Below are 19,038 nucleotides of genomic sequence, written 5' to 3' on the forward strand. Positions count from 1 at the left end.
GCAAGAAACCAGGACATTTCCAGAGAGAATGTAGAAAGAAGCAGGCAGACATAAAATCAGGAAAATTTGTACCAAAGAATAAGCCCTCAGACATCCAACAGACATCCATAGTGGATGGTCCCATACCAGATTCAGATTGACTCAATGTGTTACAAACTTCCCTACCAGCTAGAAGACCTATAATACAGGTGAATGTAGGGGGGAGAGAGATTCCATTCTTGATAGATACAGGTGCAACTTCCTCAATTTTAAATCAAGATTTTCTTCCAAACCCGGAAGATATTTCACAACAAACAACTTTTGCTGAGGGTTATGATGGGGTAATTCAAACACTACCATACACTGTGCCCCTAGAGGTCTCCTTAGGACCTAAATGTTTTGCATCCAGATTTTTGTATGCCAGAGGTGCCCCAACATGTTTGTTGGGAACTGATGTCTTGAAGAAATTAGAAGCTAACATCAATTTTAGGGAAGATGGCACAGTCATGCTGACTATCCCTGATGATGCAGAAACATTAGAACAATATGTCAGAATTCAGGCTTTTGAGGATTATACTGAAGAAAAAGAGTACACCACAGATCTAGACCTCTCAACAGTCCCAGAAACACTGTGGGCACAGGGTGACACTGATGTGGGATTATTGCATATCTCTCCTGTAAAACTATCTGTGCAACCAGGAACTGTTCTCCCACAGCTCAGACAATACCCTGTGAGTGCCCAGCAGGAACTAGCGATTACAAAACAGATAGAGGGATATAGAGAGAAAGGGGTTTTGGTAGAGATACAATCACCTGCTAACACTCCTCTGTATCCAGTCAAGAAGAGAACTCTTGATAAGGGTTCTATGCCCAAATATCGTATGGTACATGATCTAAGAGAAATAAACAAAGTTCTAGATCCAATCACCCCAGTTGTACCCAATCCTCATACGTTACTATCACAGATACCAGCCAGTTCTCAAGTGTTTACTGTAATAGATCTTTCAAATGCATTTTTCTCGGTTCCTTTACACCAAGACAGTTGGCATTTGTTTGCATTTACATTTAAGGGCAAACAGTTGGCGTGGACACGCCTTCCACAGGGAATGATACACTCCCCTACTCTTTATTCAAATGCCCTACAAACAGTCCTCCAGAGGTTTGAACCCGAACCACAGGTAGTAATTTTGCAGTATGTGGATGACCTACTACTTTGCTGCCCAGATCTAGAAACTGCAGAAAGGTCCACTGTGAGTTTACTATGTTTCCTAGAAAAAGAAGGGTGTAAAGTGAATAGACAAAAGCTACAAGTTTGTCAGACCAAAGTGGTCTTTCTAGGTCATTGCATTTCTCAAGGTAAAAAGCATCTTACACCTCAAAGAACTGAAGCAATAAGACAGATGAATGAGCCTAGAAATCATAAACAGCTACGAGCATTTTTAGGAATAGTGTCTCATTGTAGACAATGGATTATACATGCCAGTCAACTAATGCAACCACTGTATGACTGTGTAAAAAGTGAACCTTATTTGTTGACAAAAGAAGGTCAGATTTCGTTCCAACAATTAAAAGATGCCCTTGTTTCAGCTCCAGCGTTAGGGCTACCAGACTACACCAAACCATTTCAGCTTATGGCTGCAGAAGTTGATTCCCATGCTACAGGAGTTCTTACCCAGAAGCATGCAGGGAAACAAAGACCAATTGCATATCTTTCAGCAAGGTTAGATCCCGTAGCTAGAGCAGCGCCAACCTGTGTACGTGTAGTTGTTGCTGTCTCACTATTGTTGGACAAAGCATCAGAAATTGTCCTAGAGCATCCACTCACAGTTCAAACTACACATGATGTTTATGGGATATTAAACCAGGTCCAACCAAAACACATTTCCATGGCCAGACATTTGCGGCTGCAGTGTTCTTTGCTGCTCCCCTCTACTATCACATTTGCAAGGCTTCAGACTCTCAATTTAGCTACACTGCTACCTCTCGAGTCTGAAGGGGGGAATAAGGACACTGATCCACACGCAAATTTTTTCCCTACAGATACACATGATTGTACAGAGCTCATTTTACAAGAAACGGTAGGCTTACCCAATGTATCCGAAACACCACTTCAAAATCCAGATTTAGAGCTGTTTATAGATGGTAGTAGGTTTGCAGATGACACAGGTAACTTCCATACAGGGTATGCAGTTGTGTCAGAATCTGAAACTCTCAAAGCAGAACCGCTTCCACCGAAACAATCTGCACAAGAAGCAGAACTAACAGCATTGATTGAAGCTCTAAAAATAGCTGAGAATCAGACAGCTAATATATACACTGATTCTAGGTATGCACATGGTATTGTGTTTGATTTTGGAGTAATCTGGAGAGCTAGAGGTTACATGACAGCGTCAGGACAACCTGTAAAACATGCTTCTCTGATCAAACAGATCTTAGAGGCTGCACAAGAAACAAAAGAAGTAGCAGTAATCAAGGTAGCTGCACATGTGAGACTCGACACTAGGGAATCTAGGGGAAATGATAGGGCTGATAAAGAAGCCAAAGCAGCAGCAGTCAAACCCTTACAACAGGTCCATACTGTAAATCCCACGGAAAATACTGAAGATAGACTGAGACAAGCACAGGAAGATGCAGGAGAAGAGGAGAGGGACAGGTGGAAAAAGGAAGGGGCAGAAGAACAAGCGGGAATTTGGAAGAAAAATGGACTAATATGTCTACCTAGAGCCTGGTACCCGATTGTAGTTGGTGGATTGCACCACCCTACGCATGTGTCTGCAAATGCAATGACACTACTGGCAAAGCAAGTCTGGTTGGCTCCAGGTTTTGGCAACTACGCAAGAGACTATTGTGCTGCATGCGCTATATGCCTGACACATAATCCCGGACAGACAGCAAAGACCCCTATGAAGCACCATGTCCGACCTCTCTACCCGTTTCAACGGTTACAGATAGACTTTATCCAGCTGCCAAAGAGTAATGGGTATGAGTATGTGTTGGTGTGTGTGGACATGTTCTCGGGGTGGCCAGAGGCCTATCCAGTTCGGAAGGCTTCAGCTAAAAACACTGCTGTAAAGCTAGTTGCCGAACTGGTGCCCCGTTATGGTCTCCCTGAAGTGATCGAGTCAGATAGGGGTACTCATTTCACTGGAGAAATATTTCAAAATGTACTAAAAATGTTGGGTGTTGAAAGTCAGTTACACACTCCGTATCATCCTCAAAGTTCTGGTAAGATAGAACGCATGAATGGAACTTTAAAATTAAAAATACAGAAAGCCATGGCTGAAACAGGAAAGCCTTGGACAGAATGCCTTCCACTGGCCCTTTACTCAATACGCAATACCCCAAGGGGTAAGACTAAACTGTCTCCATATGAAATTTTGTTTGGCAGGACTGCCAATTTAGGATGTTATTTTCCACAGCAACTTGTGTTAAATATTGAATCACTGACTTCCTATGTGCAAAATCTTCAGAAACAATTAACTAAGGTGCATGCACAAGTTTTTGCTTCCCTTCCAGATCCTGACAACACTGAAGGAAGTCACAAGTTGGAACCAGGTGATCAAGTCTATATAAAAAGACACACCAGAAAGGCTCTTGAACCAAGATTTGACGGACCCTTCCAAGTCCTGTTGACAACACCTACATCAGTCAAGCTTGAAGGAAAGGCATCATGGATACATGCAAGCCATTGCAAAAAAGCAGTATAAAACTCATGATATTGATGTTAATAATGTTAACCACAACGAAGGCATGGGAAAGACTAAATTCTTTAGCCCCTTTGAACAATAGATTCGTACAACATCATAGAAAATTAGTGCACGACTTGTTAAACAATACACAAACCCTAACAGATTGTTGGATCTGTACCCATTCGCCGGTATCAGCCACAAGTATACCTTTTCTAGCAGTTCCCGTATCAGCAGAAGAAATATTCGCTTGGCCTAATTGTTCAGACAACCTGGCCAACAACCAAACTGGTAACACTAGACTATGGAATACTACAATCACTATACCAATTGTGGGATGGGTAGAATTTCCTTGGTGGCAGGGTAATCTCTCAGGAAGTAGTACACATCTACAATATTTGGCCTATAAGGGTGGGGCCTGGGTACCTAGGAATAAGACTGGATTAACTGAGTTAGGACAGGTCCCCACTGAAAATCTACAGCTCAGTTTCAGTACAACCGCCCCTCCCTCTGATGCTTTCAAACCTGTAGTATTGGAAAGATACATACATAATAGAAAATGGGAACATTCTGAGTTGTTCCCCCAAGGTGATGATAACAGTTGTACAAGTAAGCCGGGGAACCTGGTTTGTAATGAATCCAATGAGTATGTCAACGGAATGCATGTGTGTGGGAATCCCGCAGCCGGGTACTGTAGCCCCTTTGGACAAAAACCCTCTTGGTGTATGCTTCAGAATGTATCTAGTTTTGTGGATTTGGCTCACAGATTGGTATTGCAGCACTCAGCTCTATGGGATCTGCCTGAGGGTACATTTTGGATATGCGGAGAAGGAGCATATAAATGGCTTCCCGTAGGTATAAAGGGTACTTGTACATTAGGACGCCTAACCCCGGCTACTTTCATAATTTCAAATAAACAAGTGAATATGCAAGCCGTGCCCAAGCACACACTGTATAAAAGAGCTGCAGATAACTCACCACGTCCCTCGGGGAGGCCACATATAGTACAAATGGGAATTCCCAACAAAATTGCTAGTACCATTTTTATTTATCCTATGTTAACACAAATGTGGGATAAATTAGTTAGAGCCACGGATTATCTAGATGATCAGATCTGGGATATATTAGATATACTAAACACTAGTGTAGCTGTACAGAATCAGCTTATAATAGTCGTCAACCAACATACCCTGGTATTGGATTACCTAACTGCCTCACAAGGGGGTATGTGTCAAATCATTGGACCCACCTGCTGTCATTATATAGACCCGAATAGTACTATGAGTATGACATTTAAATTAAAGGACGTACAACGACTCAGAGATCAGTATGACAAAGACAATGACCAGAATAAGGATAGCTGGTGGTCAGATACCTTTTCTTTTCTTAACCCAGCCAACTGGTTCAGAGGGATCGGTGGGTGGGTTGCCGGGATTATGCAGAGCATAATACATATAGTTATGATTATTGTAATCATATATGTGTTATTCAAGATTGTACTCAAGGGTATCTCAGTATGCACAAATAAATTTTGTGTAATAGATGCAAGAGTATAAAGTTTATTATTGCCGTACTAATTTTCTTTTATATTTTAGTATACTGCCGCATAAAGAAGAAAATGCACAAGCTTCATGCAAAAATTTATGACAAATTATAAAAGAATATGTCAAAGGGGGGAATTGTGGAGACCAGACTGAACCAAAGGATCCATTTTGTCTCCCAGATGAAATCTGCTTCTGCACAGCAAACTTGACATTTCCTTTTATAGAAGTAATCACGCGCGCATTTCTCCTTGATATTGTAGCCTTTCACCCACATACCAGATATTGTAACTTTTCACTAGTATAGATTTGCTTTGTAAGTGATTATGAAATATGAGCGCTTGTGCGCATGTCTGTAAATGCCTAACTTCTTACTATATAAAGAAGGGGCAGCGCCCAGTGAGGCAGGCGTGCTCCGGGGCTACCCCTGTTTATGAACACACAACCTTTGTGCTGCGTGTCATTTACTTGGATTCCTCAATCCAGGAAGCCAGGGACGGAAGAGGACTCAACAACCATAAGAGCCCTTCTGTGATGTTATGCAAAACAGAGCTGTGCGAACGAGGCACAAGGCTAAGGTAAGACCTGGTGGAATAATCTAAAAAATCTGCACTTAAAAAAAAAATATCTTGTAGATGGATGGAAAAGACGAGAGTATTACCATAATTTCCATGTTACCAATATTGTATACATGTAATAAAATAAACCCTGTCAACTTTTATTATACTTATTTATAAACAAAAGTTATTATACCTTCATTTGTTCAAATGGAATCTCAAAACTGAAGGACTCATTGAAGTACGGATTCAGGGTTTTCTTTTTCACTGTAGTTTTCTTCTTTTTGAGTCGTTTCCCGTTTTGCATGAGGTGAATCTTAACGTACGGATCTAAAATTGAATTAGAAAAACAAAGAGTATTTTTGTAAAGATATTGTTTTCATTTTAGACCTTCTGCTGAGGTATGGTTATACAGTGTACATTATAGTTCAATATTCCTTCCCCTTTGTCAGGTGTTAAAGATACTGTACAGCAGTTTTTCTTACTTGCCATTCTCCTTCTATACTAATCTTGCTAGCAGTTTCTTGTATTTGATTTCATTCTGAATCTGCAGTATCTCTGGTGTGAAAATGTGCAGATAATTTTCCTATTGCTGGCTTATTAGTTTTTCACCAATTTCATTTGCCATGACCTCAGGGTACAGTGTCCTGTTTGGCCCAGCTATAAGTAGGGTATAACAGGCAGAGTCAGTGAGAAACTGACAGGTCTCATGCATTGCAGTACACGAGTACTGCAATGCATGAGACCAGCTATCAAAGTAAAAAAATATTAATATTCCACAGTGGGACTAAGTTAAAAAATTAAAAAGAATTGAACTAATTGTGTAAAAAAATACACTGCTCAAAAAAATAAAGGGAACACTAAAATACCACATTCTAGATATCTCTGAATTAAATATTCCAGTTGCAAATTTTTATTCATTGCATAGTGGAATGTGTTCAGAAAAATAAAACATAACAATTATCAATGTAAATCAAAATGAATATCCAATGGAGGTCTGGATTTGGAATGATACTCAAAATCAAAGTGGAAAATCAAATTACAGGCTGATCCAACTTCAGTGGAAATGCCTCATGACAAGGAAAACATGCTCAGTATTGTGTGTGGCCAACAAGTGCTTGTTTGACCTCCCTACTGTACAACGCCTGGGCATGCTCCTGAAGAGGCGGCAGATGGCCTCATGTGGGATCTCCTCCCAGTCCTGGACTAAAGCATCCACCAACTCCTGTACAGTCTGTGGTGCAACGTGACGTTGGTGGATGGAGCGAGACATGATGTCCCAGATGTGCTCAATCGGATTCAGCTCTGGGTAACGGGCGGACCAGTCCATAGCTTCTATGCCTTCATCTTGCAGGAACTGCTGACACACTCCAGCCACATGAGTTCTGGCATTGTCCTGCATTAGGGGGAACCCAGGGGCCAACCGCACCAGCATATGGTCTCTCTGGCGAGCACATGGAGGGCTGTGCGGCACTCCAAAGAAATGCTACCCCACACCATTACTGACCCACTGCAAAACCGGTCATGCTGAAGGATGTTGCAGGTAGCAGATCACTCTCCACGGCATCTCCAGACTCTGTCACGTGTCTTGATAATTGCCAATAATTTCCATCTGTTGTTTACTCCATTTGCACAACAGCATGTGAAATTGATTGTTAATCAGTGTTGCTTCCTAAGTGGACAGTTTGATTTCACATAAGTTTGATTTACTTGGGGTTATATTCTGTTGTTTAAGTGTTCCCTTTATTTTTTTGATTAGTGTATAAAAACACACAAAAAAGTGCACAAAAATCACTAAAACCAGTTTCATGACTAAAAACGCAGTGTTTGCATTAAAACAAAAATAAACAAAATACCATACACATAACTGGAATCACTGCAGCCAGAAAACTATAAAACTGTCACTTTATTATTCCATAAGGCGAATATATAAAAAAAATTACAAAGAACACACCAAAAATGTTGCTTTTTCATCATAGTGACACACAAAAGCTTGACTGTAAAGCCATTTAAAAGTTACATGTAAGAAAAATATATGTAAATAAAAACGCCAAATCATCCCACAAAAAACAATCCTTAACCCTTTAACCACCAAGGGTGGTTTGCATGTTAAAGGGAGTCTGTCATCCCCCAAATCATATATGAGCTGTGGCCACTGGCATCAGGGGCTTATCTACAGCATTCTGTAAAGCTGTAGATAAGCCCCTGATGTAACCTGAAAGATGATAAATAAAGGTTATATTATACTCACCCAGGGGTGGTCCCGCTGCGGCGCTGGACCGGACCGCGATGCCCATCGGACCCGGAACGCAGCGGACTGGGCCAATTTTTACAATTCTGACCACTGTCCCTTTATGAGGTAATACCTCTGGAACGTTTCCATGGATCCCGGTGATTCTGACATTGTTTTCTCATGACAAAATTTACCTCACATTAGTGGTAAAATTTCTTTGATATAACTTGCAATTTTCCAACTTTTAGTTTTCATGCCCTTAAATCACAGAGATATGTCACACAAAATACTTAATAAGTAACATTTCCCACATGTCTACTTTACATCAGCAAAATTTTGGAAACAAATTTTTTTTTAGGAAGTTATAAGGGTTAAAAGATGACCAGCGATTTCCCATTTTTACAACACCATTTTTTTTTAGGGACCACATCACATTTGAAGTCACTTTGAGGGGTCTATGAGAGAAAATGCCCAAAAGTGACACCATTCTAAAAACTGCACCCCTCAAGGTGCTCAAAACCACAATCAAGAAGTTTATTAACCCTTCAGGTGCTTCACAGGAATTTTTGGAATGTTTAAAAAAATGAACATTTAACTTTTTTCATAAAAAATTTACTTCAGATCCAATTTGTTTATTTTACCAAGGGTAACAGTCAGAGGCGTAGCTAGGGGTTCAACTCAGGGAGGGCGAAACATGTGAGTGGGCCCCTAACTGGCGGACATATCATTAGTGCAACCTATGTGGCAGCACATGGGCCCAAGAGATAAGGGGGGCCCATTTCTACCCCTAAATAAGGTGAATTTTTGTATTTTTAGGAGCTCTTGGGCTGCCAAGGGCCCATATATTGTTCTTGCACATGGGCCCTTTTCTGTCTGTGTCCACCTGTGGCCCTTAACCAGGTAACCATGATTATAACAACAGTGGGTATAGGGAAACCTCAGGAGACTGTTTATGAAAAGAAATCGCTTTACAATGACCAGCACTGATATTACCGCCATACGGTGACATATAGTGGTAGATAACAGTCCTGCATGGCATATAGAGATCACAGTACAGTTATACATGGTGATACACAGAGGACATTCTTTCTGATGGAATTATTCACTTTTCCCGTTTTTTCCTCTGGCCCAGACTGACATGTCGACTTCTCCAGCCACAACTCGTCTGCAGAGATCACAACAAAGACACATTTCACTTCACACATTTCCATCACTGTTCACATCTATTCCCAACCTGCACAAACTCCTCATCCTGCTGATTCCAATACTGAGCTGCTGCTGCCGTATGTGACCCTATTACTGCACCTACTGTGTGGTACAATAACGGATCCTCTTAGTGCCCTACATAGTAATGCCACCACTGTGCCCTCACATAGTAATAATGCCGCTTCTGTGCTTTCTAGATGGTAAAAATATTAATTTCCTGTGCATGTGCCCTCCACATTTTGTCCCTAGAAAGTAGTAATACTTCATGTGTAACTTTGATGGTCACATTACTGAGTACCCCTCTTTATAATAATGTTTAGGTGCCCACTTAACATTTAATAATGTTCCCCATGTACAACTCCTCTATACACAGTATGGTGGGCCCACAGATCCCCTATACACCGTATGGTGACCCCACAGCTCCCATACACACTGTTTAATGACAGAGCTCCACTATACATAGTATAGTGAGACAACTGCTCCCCTATACACAGTATAATACCCCCACAACTTTCTTATACACAGTATGATGGGTCAACAGCTCTCCTATGCACAGCATTATAGGCTCACAACTCCCCAATACGCAGTATAATGCTACCACAGCTATCTCATACACAGTATCGTGGGTCCACAGCTCCCCCATACACCGTATCATGATCCCACAGCTTCCCTATACACAGTATAATGCCGACAGAGCTCCACTATACACAGTATAATGCTGACAGAGCTCCACTATACACAGTATAATTCCCCCACAGGTTCCTTATACACAGTATGATGGGCCCACAGCTCCCCTATATATAGTATGATGTCCCACAGAGTTTCCCTATACATATAATTATGTCCCTACTGCTGCCCCAAACACAGTAGAATGACTCCCACAGTAGTCCTCACACTTTATATTGTCCCCCACGCAGTATATTCGACCCCACAGTAGCCTCGACAATGTTTATTGGTCCTCACAGTAGCCCCCATACTGTATAATGTCCCTCACACTTCATAATAGCTGCCACGGTAGTCTCCCCACATTATGAGGGCCATGCACAGGGGTCCACACTGTATAATGACCCTCTCATTAGCTCCCACACTGTATAATGACCCCCACTGTAATCCCCACACTTTATGGTGGCCCCCTACAGTGGTCCCCACACTGTATATGGGCTCCCACATTGTATAATGGCCCCCAAACTGTACAGTGACCCTCTCATTAGCTCGTATTCTGACATTCTGGGCATGTTCTGGTGACTCAGCCAGTGCATCACCCTGCCGTTCTGTAGACAACAAGCTTAAAGTGACCTGTGGTCTACAAAACGGAGAGCAGTAATGCAGGGAGATCATGCCACCCTGGTCTACTGCAGAGCTTAAAGGGAACCTGTCATGTAAAGTAATGCTATTAACCTGCAGATATGGGATTAATCTGCAGGTTAATAGCGTTTTGACACCGTGTGGGGCCGGAAAGTAAAGCCCCGCTGCCGGGAGGAAATTAACTTTATTCCTCCCAGCAGCCTTGCTCTTCCAGTCAAAGAGGCGGCACCGGCGCTTTTTCAGTCACTGCTCTGTGTATAAAGAGCGGCGGCTGTAACTGATGTCCCGGGAAAGACTGACAGCCGGTTCAGCACCGTCTGCCACCCAGTAGTTAGGTTTCAATGCTTCGTAAGTGCTTACTTAATATTTAGGAGTCCCCCTATGTACAGTAATAATGGCCCCAGCATCGTTGATGAGAGCAGGAGGTCATGAGACGATTTTCTTCTATTGAGAGAAGTCAAACTTGTCTAGTCAACACGTGCAAATAGTAAACGTGGTCGCATGACCACCTGATCACACAAGTGGTCTTGGGGTCTCGTGACGACAGGCACACCCCATTATGATTTGGCAGTCTGTAGTCTCAGAGTGACTGCAGACATTTATCCCCAGCATTTAATAACTTAATTTAATAATAAGCAATTCATTCTTATAACATAGAATGCAGCCCGTGGTTACTGTATTGTTATACTTGTTAGGGGACAGACAAACGGACGTATTTCTCATGTGAGGATGGCATCACAGTCCTCGGACTGACAGTAGGTTCTCCTGACCTGAGCTCATTAGCTGCATAGTAATCCATCACACTGTCACTCTCAAGTCAGGAGCGGTACCGGCCAGTCCGAGGATTGGAATGCGATACTTGCATGAGTGATATGGCCGTCTGTGTGCGCCCTTATGCTAATACTTATCCTTGTTATACTAACACTGAAATATTAACCTATTAGTAATGTATTCATGCTATTAATCTGCATTGCTATGCTTGTTATACTAATACTTATAAAAAACCCAGCTTACAAGCATAAAAAGCCCTCGACCTCCCCATTTCCAGCCCCGAAGACAGAAATATTACATATGATGGAGTGCATATAATCTCCATTAAACAGTGTAATAATCAGCTCCCCACTGCCCTTTGCCCCCTCACCCACCTCAGCCCTCACAATACACTCAAACTCTCACATTCACCTCTCAGTACCTTGTCCCCCTCCCACAATACCACCATCCACTCTCACATTCACCCCCCAGTACCCTGTCCCCCTACCACAATACCACCATATGCTCTCACATTTACCCCACAGTGCCCTGTCCCCCTTGCACACCCCAACACCCATTATAATCCCCATCCTCTCACATTTACCCCACAAAGCCCTGCCCCCCTCTCCCACTTCAGCCCCCCACAATACCACAATCATCTTACATTCACCCCCACAGTGACCATGATATGCCTAAATCAAATTACTGTAATAAATTCCATCCTCACTTACTGATGAAGTTTTCAGGCAGACAGTGAGGAGGACCAGGAAGTGTTCAGATAGATCCAAGAAGGGCACTAGGTCCCAGCGTGCCTCAGCCAATCCAAGCATGCACAGCCAGAAAGTAACTGCAGCTGCTGCCAGCCTAGCCAAAGAGATTCCTCGGGTGAGACCACATCGCACTCTGCACGGATGGAGGTTCTGCAGCCTGCCACTGTACAGTGTCTATCAGACAGGGGAGCAGGCATTGTGCTGCTCTCTCCCTGATACCTCAGACACGGCAGTGAATCTCCCGGTGTGCCCCTTCAATGGTCCTCTCTGCCCCTCCAGTAGCTACGCTACTGGTAACAGGAGAAATTGGACACCAAAAGTTGTGCAACTTGTCCTGAGTATGCAGATACCCCATATGTGGGGGTAAACTACTATTTGGGCACATGGCAGAGCTCGGAAGGGAAGGAGTGCCATTTGACTTTTCAAGGCAAAATTGGCTGGAATTGAGATAGGATGCCATGTTGCGTTTGGAGACCCCCTGATGTGCCTAAACAGTGGAAACCCCCCACAAATGACACCATTTTGGAAAGTAAACCCCATAAGGAACTTATCTAGATGTGTGAGGAGCACTTTAAATCCCCAAGTGCTTCACAGAAGTTTAGAATGTAGAGCCATAAAAATAAAAAAATCATATTTATTTCACAAAAATGATATTTTTGCTCCCCAATCTTTTATTTTCCCAAGGGTAATGGGAGAAATTGGACCCCAAAAGTTGTTGTGCAATTCGTCCTGAGTATGCTGATCCCCCATATGTGGGGGTAAACCACTGTTTGGGTGCATGACAGTGCTCGGAAGGGAAGGAGCGCCGTGTGACTTTTCAATGCAAAATTGGCTGGAATTGAGATTGGACAACATGATGCGTTTGGAGAGCCCCTGATGTGCCTAAACAGTGAAAATCCCCACAAGTGACACCATTTTAAAAAGTAGACCCCCTAAAGAACTTTTCTAGATGTGTGTTGAGCACTTTGAACCCCCAAGTGTTTCACAGAAGTTTATAATGTAGAGCCGTAAAAATAAAAAATCATATTGTTTCCAGAAAAATGATCTTTTCGCCCCAATTTTTTATTTTCCCAAGGGTAACAGGAGAAATTAGACCACAAACATTGTTGTGCAATTTGTCTTGAGTACGTTGATATCCCATATGTGGGGGAACCACCGTTTGGGTGCATGGCAGTGCTCGGAAGTGAAGGAGTGCAGTTTTGGAATACAGACTTTGATGGAATGGTCTGTGAGCGTCACGTTGCGTTTGCAGAGCCCCTGATGTGCCTAAACAGTAGAAACAACACACAAGTAACCCCATTTTGGAAACTAGACCCCACAAGGAACTTATCTAAATGTGTTGTGAGAACTTTGAACCCCCAAGTGTTTCACTAAAGTTTATAACGCAGAGCCATGAAAATAAAAAATCATTTTTTCACACAAAAATGATTTTTAGCCCCCAAATATTTACTTTCCCAATGGTAACAGGAGAAATTGGACCACAAATGTTGTTGTCCAATTTGTCCTGAGTACACTGATACCACATATATGGGGGTAAACCACTGTTTGGGCGCACGGCAGAGCTCGGAAGGAAAGGAGCACCATTTTACTTTTTCAACGCAAAATTGGCTGGAATTGAGATAGGATGCGATGTCACATTTGAAGAGCCCCGGATGTGCCTAAACAGTGGAAACCCCCAAATTCTAACTCCAACCCTAACTCGAACACACCCCTAACTCTAATCCCAAACCTAAACCTAACCACAACCCTAACCCAAACACGCACCTAACCCTAATCCCAACCCTAACCAGACCCCTAACCCAAACACACCCCTAACTATAATCCCAAACTTAACCATAACCCTAACCACACCCATAGCCTTGACACACCCCTAACACTAATCCCAACCCTAATCCCAACTCTAACGCCAACCATAAACGTAATCCAATCCCTAACCCCAAGTCTAGCCCCAACCCTAACCCTAACTTTAGCCCCAATCTTAACCCTAACTTTAGCCTTAACCCTAACGGGAAAATGGAAATAAATACATTTTTATTTTATTATTTTTCCCTAACTAAGGGGGTGATAAAGGGGGTTTGATTTACTATTTATAGCGGATTTTTATGTTTGGCAGCTGTTAAACACTAAAAGACGCTTTTTATTGCAAAAAATAGTTTTTGCATCACCATTTTGAGAGCTATAATTTTTTCATATTTTGGCCCACAGAGTCATGTGAGGTCTTGTTTTTTGTGGGACGAGTTGACGTTTTTATTAGTACCAGCTTCGGGCACATGACATTTTTTGATCGCATTTTATTATGATTTTTGGGAGGCAGAATGAACAAAAACCAGCAATTCATGAATTTCTTTTTGGTGGGGCGTTTATACCGTTCCACGTGTGGTAGAATTGATAAAGCAGTTTTATTCTTCTGGTCAGTACGATTACAGCGATACCTCATTTTTTTTATGTTTTGGCGCTTTTATACAATAAAAACTATTTTATATACAAAATAATTGTTTTTGCATCGCTTTATTCTGAGGACTATAACTTTTTTATTTTTTTGCTGATGACGCTGTATGTTGGCTCGTTTTTTGGGAGAAAAGATGATGTTTTCAATGGTACAATGTTTATTTATATCTGTTTTTTTGATCGTGTGTCATTCCACTTTTTGTTCGGCGGTATGATGATAAAGCATTGTTTTTTATTTTTTTTTAATGGAGTTCACTGAAGGGGTTAACTAGTGGGACAGTTTTATAGGTCATGTCGTTACGATACTAAATATGTGTACTGTTATTGTTTTTTTTTAATTTACATAAAGAAATGTATTTATTGGAACAATATTTTTTTCTTTATTTAGGAATTTTTAAAAATATATTTTTACACAGTATAATATTTTTTTTTACTTTTTTACATTGTCCCAGGGTGGGACATCACTGTGTAAAGTCAGATCGCTGATCTGACACTTTGCACAGTATTGTGTCAGATCAGCAGTCTGACAGGCAGTGAAGGGGGCTTCTCAGCGCCTGCTCTAAAACATTGAGAAGCCACCTCCCTGCAGGACCCAGAAGGACCCCGTAGCCATCTTGGATCCGGGGGTCTGCAGGCAGGGAAAACCTCAGAACAATGAGATCACATCATGTTGTTCTGAGAGTGTCAGGGAAGCACGGAGGGAGCCACCTCCCTGCTTGATGCTTCTCTATGCCACCGGAACGCTGCAATCTTGTTTCATCGCAGTGTTCCGGGGTTAAAGTGCCAGGAGCAGTCCGTGATAACTCCTGGCACTTAGTCCCGGGTGTCAACTGTGATAATCAGCTGACACCCGGCCACGATGATCGGCCACGCTTCCCCCGTGAGCACAGCTGATCGCATTTAATGTACTATTCCATCCATGGGAAGTATGGTCCAGGTCACATGGATAGAATAGTAGGTCAGATGGCAGAAGGGGATAACCTGTTCCTGACATTTGTAGTACATGTTTGTAGTTATGTATACCCCTCTTCACATATAAAGCACCTTGGAATAAATGGTGCTATAATAATAAATAATAATAATAATACATGTATGTCATGATCGGGAAGGAAGTTCCAACTGATGCAGTATAAGTATGTCATGTCTGTAGAATGTAAGCACGCACGAGCAGGATCCTCTTCCCTCTGTACCCATCTGTCATTGTTAGCATGTTTTCTGTAAGTGATATTTGTATTTTGATGTAACCCATGCTCATGTACAGCACCATGGAATCAATGGAGCTATATAAATAAATAGTAATAGTAATAATAATAACAAACAGTAAGCATCTTTAATCTTCCTTTTCATGATGCCATCTATTTAGTCCTTTCTGCAGCAAAACAACCTCACGACATGATGCTGCCACCCTTGTGTTTCACAGTTGGGATGGTGTTCTTAGGCTTCTAAGCTTCTCTCTTTTTCCTCCAAATGTAACGATGGTCATTATGCCCAAAAAGTTAAATTTTAGTTTAATCAGACCACAGGACATTTCTCCAAAAATTAAGGTCTTTGTTCCTGTGTACATTTGCAAACATTAACCTGGCTTTTTTCTTTTTCTTTTGGAGTAATGATTTCTTACTAGCAGAGTGGCGTTTCAGCCCATGTTGATACAGTACTCATTTCACTGTGGATATTGACACAATCTTACCAGCTTCCGCCATCCTCTTCACAAAGTCTTTTTTACTTTTGTCCTTGGGTTGATATGCACATATCGGACCAAAGCATGTTCATCTTTGGGACACAGAACCCATCCTCTATCTGAGCAGTATGTAGGCTGGACATTCCCATCTTGTTTGTACTTGCGTATAATTGTTTGAACAGATGAATGAGGCACCTTCAGGTATCTAGACATTGTACCCAAGGATGAGCCAGACATTGGCTGATTTCTTTAGACTTTCCCAGGATGCTAGACAGAGAAGCAGTGTGTTTCAGGTGTGCATTAAAACACATCCACAGGTGTGTTTCTAATTAACTCAGATGTTGCCAAAAAAACGGTTCCCTGAAAAACACCCACAGGAAAATTGCCCACATGAAAAATGCCCACAGGAAAAATGCCCACATTTGCATCTCACCTATAATTCTATATTATTCTTCTGCCCTGCAGAGCATCTCACCTATAATTATACATTATTCTTCTGCCCTGCAGAGCATCTCATGTATACATGCATATACTATCACCCTGTCCTACAGAGCATTTAACCTATAATTCAGCCTGTGGGCAATTTTCTGTGGGCATTCTTCACCTTGCACATCAAATATCATGGATCTGAAACTTTGTGATGCTGCAATTGGCAATTTTCTGTGTGGGCAATTTTCCATGTGGGCAATTTTCCATGTGGGCAATTTTCCGTGTGGGCAATTTTCCATGTGGGCAATTTTCCTTGTGGGCAATTTTCCGTGTGGGCAAATTTCCGTGTGGGCAATTTTCCATGTGGGCAATTTTCAATGTGGGCAATTTTCCTGTGGGCATTTTTCCTGTGGGCATTTTTCTGGTCACTCAAAAAAACAGAAGCTTCCAAACACATGACATCATCATATTGGCAGTCCAGAATTGTTTAAAAGCATAGTAATCTTAGTGTATGTAAACTTTTGACTTTGCAGTAATGAACAAAAATGCCTTTAAAACATTCCTTCTCTCTCATTATTCTGGCATTTGGCAAATATTAATAATTATGGTAATCTTAATTGACTTATGGTACCTAAAACAGGAAAGGTTAATTCTGATTTCATGTCAGATATTGAGAAAACATGCATATGTGTCTTTTTATATAGTGTATGTAAACTTCTGGTTTCAACTGTTGGTTATTGCCACATTCAGCAAAAAATGCATAACAATTGTCCTGTCAATTTTCTTCTATTATCTCTTGTGTGAATTAAAACTTTGAGGCTACAGTAAAATTTTAGTAGAAAAACACTAAGTTTTTTACTTAAAATTCCCAGTCATATAAAATTCTTTGATTTGCTTAGTGGGTTAACAATGCTCACCACACCTATAGATGAATTCCGTATGTAGTTTAGTTTGCAAAACTTGTGAGTGTTTCTGCTTTTTATCACATCAGGGGTTCAATTAATCCTACTGCAAATTATAAATTTGATGTTAATCCTTTAACGACCGCCGATACGCCTTTTAACTGCGGCAGTTAAGGGTACTTACTCATCAGCGCCACTTTTTAACGGCGCTAAGAAATAAGTGTATAGCGCCCCCCAGCATTGGAAAATCTCTGGTGTCTTGGCTACCAAGGGTATCCGAGACCCCGGAGAATATGATTCTGGTCGGTTTTAACATCCACAGCCTCGTGATCACTGTTATTCACCGAATAACGGTGATCACAAAAAAGGCCGCTTTCCCATTCATTTCTCCCGAGATCCCCCGTACCTACAGTGTCCCTGAACCCTCCAGCTCCGTCCCCCGGCCATCAGTGTCTTCTTCCGGGAAGAAAATGGCGGGCGCATGTGCAGTGCGGCCTCCGAGTTCTGCCTGCCGGCACCCGGCAACAATAGGGAATTTTTTCTATTTGTTCATTTTGATCACTGTGATAGACCCTATCACAGTGACCAAAGTAAAAAAAAAAGTAAATCAAACTTCCATTATTTTTTTCCATTATTTGCAGTTAGGTTTAGGGTTAGGGCTAGGGTTGGGGTTAGATCTAGGGTTAGGGTTGGAGTTAGAGCAAGGGTTAGGGTTGAGATAGGGTTAGGTTTGGGGATAGGGTTAGGGCTGGGGTTAGAGCTAGGATTAGGGTTGGGCTAGGGTTAGGTTTGGGGCTAGGGTTAGGGTTGTGTTGGGGTTATACTTGTGTTGGGTTTACGGTTGGGGTTAGGGTGGTGTTAGGTTTAGGGTGGTGTTAGGCTTAGGGTTATGTTGGGGTTATGGAAATGTTCGGGTGAGGGTTGTGTTGGGGTTATGGTTGTGGATAGGGTTGAGATTAGGGTTGGGGGTGTGTTTGGGTTAGGGGTGAGGTTAGAGCTGTGTTAGGATTAGAGTTAGAATTGGGGGGGGTTCATTGCTTAGGTACATCAGGGGTTTCCAAATACGATATGGTGCCACCATTCATTCCAGCCAATTTTGCGTTCAAAAAGTCAAACGGTGCTCTCTCACTTCTGAGCCCTGCCATGCACTAAAACTTTGGTTTATGACCACTTATGGGGTATCACCATACTCAGGACAAATTGCCCAACAACTTTGCAGGGCTAATTTCTCCAGTTACCATTGGGGCAAAAAGATAATTTTTGTGGAAAAAATATTTTTTATTTTCACGGCTCTACGTTATACACTTCTGTGAAGCATTTGGGGGTTCAAAGTGCTCACTACACATCTAGATAAGTTCCGTTGGGGGTCTACTTTCAAAAATGGTGTCATTTGTGGGGGTATTTCACTGTTTAGGCACATCAGGGGCTCTCCAAATGCGACATGCCGTCCGATCTCAATTCCAGCCAATTCTGCGTTGAAAAAGTCAAACACCACTCCTTCCCTTCCGAGCTCTCCTGTGCGCCCTAACAGTGGTTTACCCCCACATATGGGGT

General features: G+C 42.0%; 1 protein-coding gene across 1 annotated transcript in view; it reads right to left on the bottom strand.

The window, feature by feature from the left end:
* The window catches only part of SYT2 (synaptotagmin 2), a 332,824-nt gene that overhangs the window by 22,140 nt on the left and 291,646 nt on the right, over window positions 1-19,038 (bottom strand). The window contains exon 9 of the mRNA XM_069756485.1: window positions 5,960-6,093. Coding sequence (XP_069612586.1) covers window positions 5,960-6,093 — 134 coding nt within the window. The remainder of the gene's footprint in view (window positions 1-5,959; window positions 6,094-19,038) is intronic.

This window comes from Ranitomeya imitator, chromosome 3 (assembly GCF_032444005.1).
Source record: "Ranitomeya imitator isolate aRanImi1 chromosome 3, aRanImi1.pri, whole genome shotgun sequence".
In the NCBI taxonomy this organism is placed as follows: domain Eukaryota; kingdom Metazoa; phylum Chordata; class Amphibia; order Anura; family Dendrobatidae; genus Ranitomeya; species Ranitomeya imitator.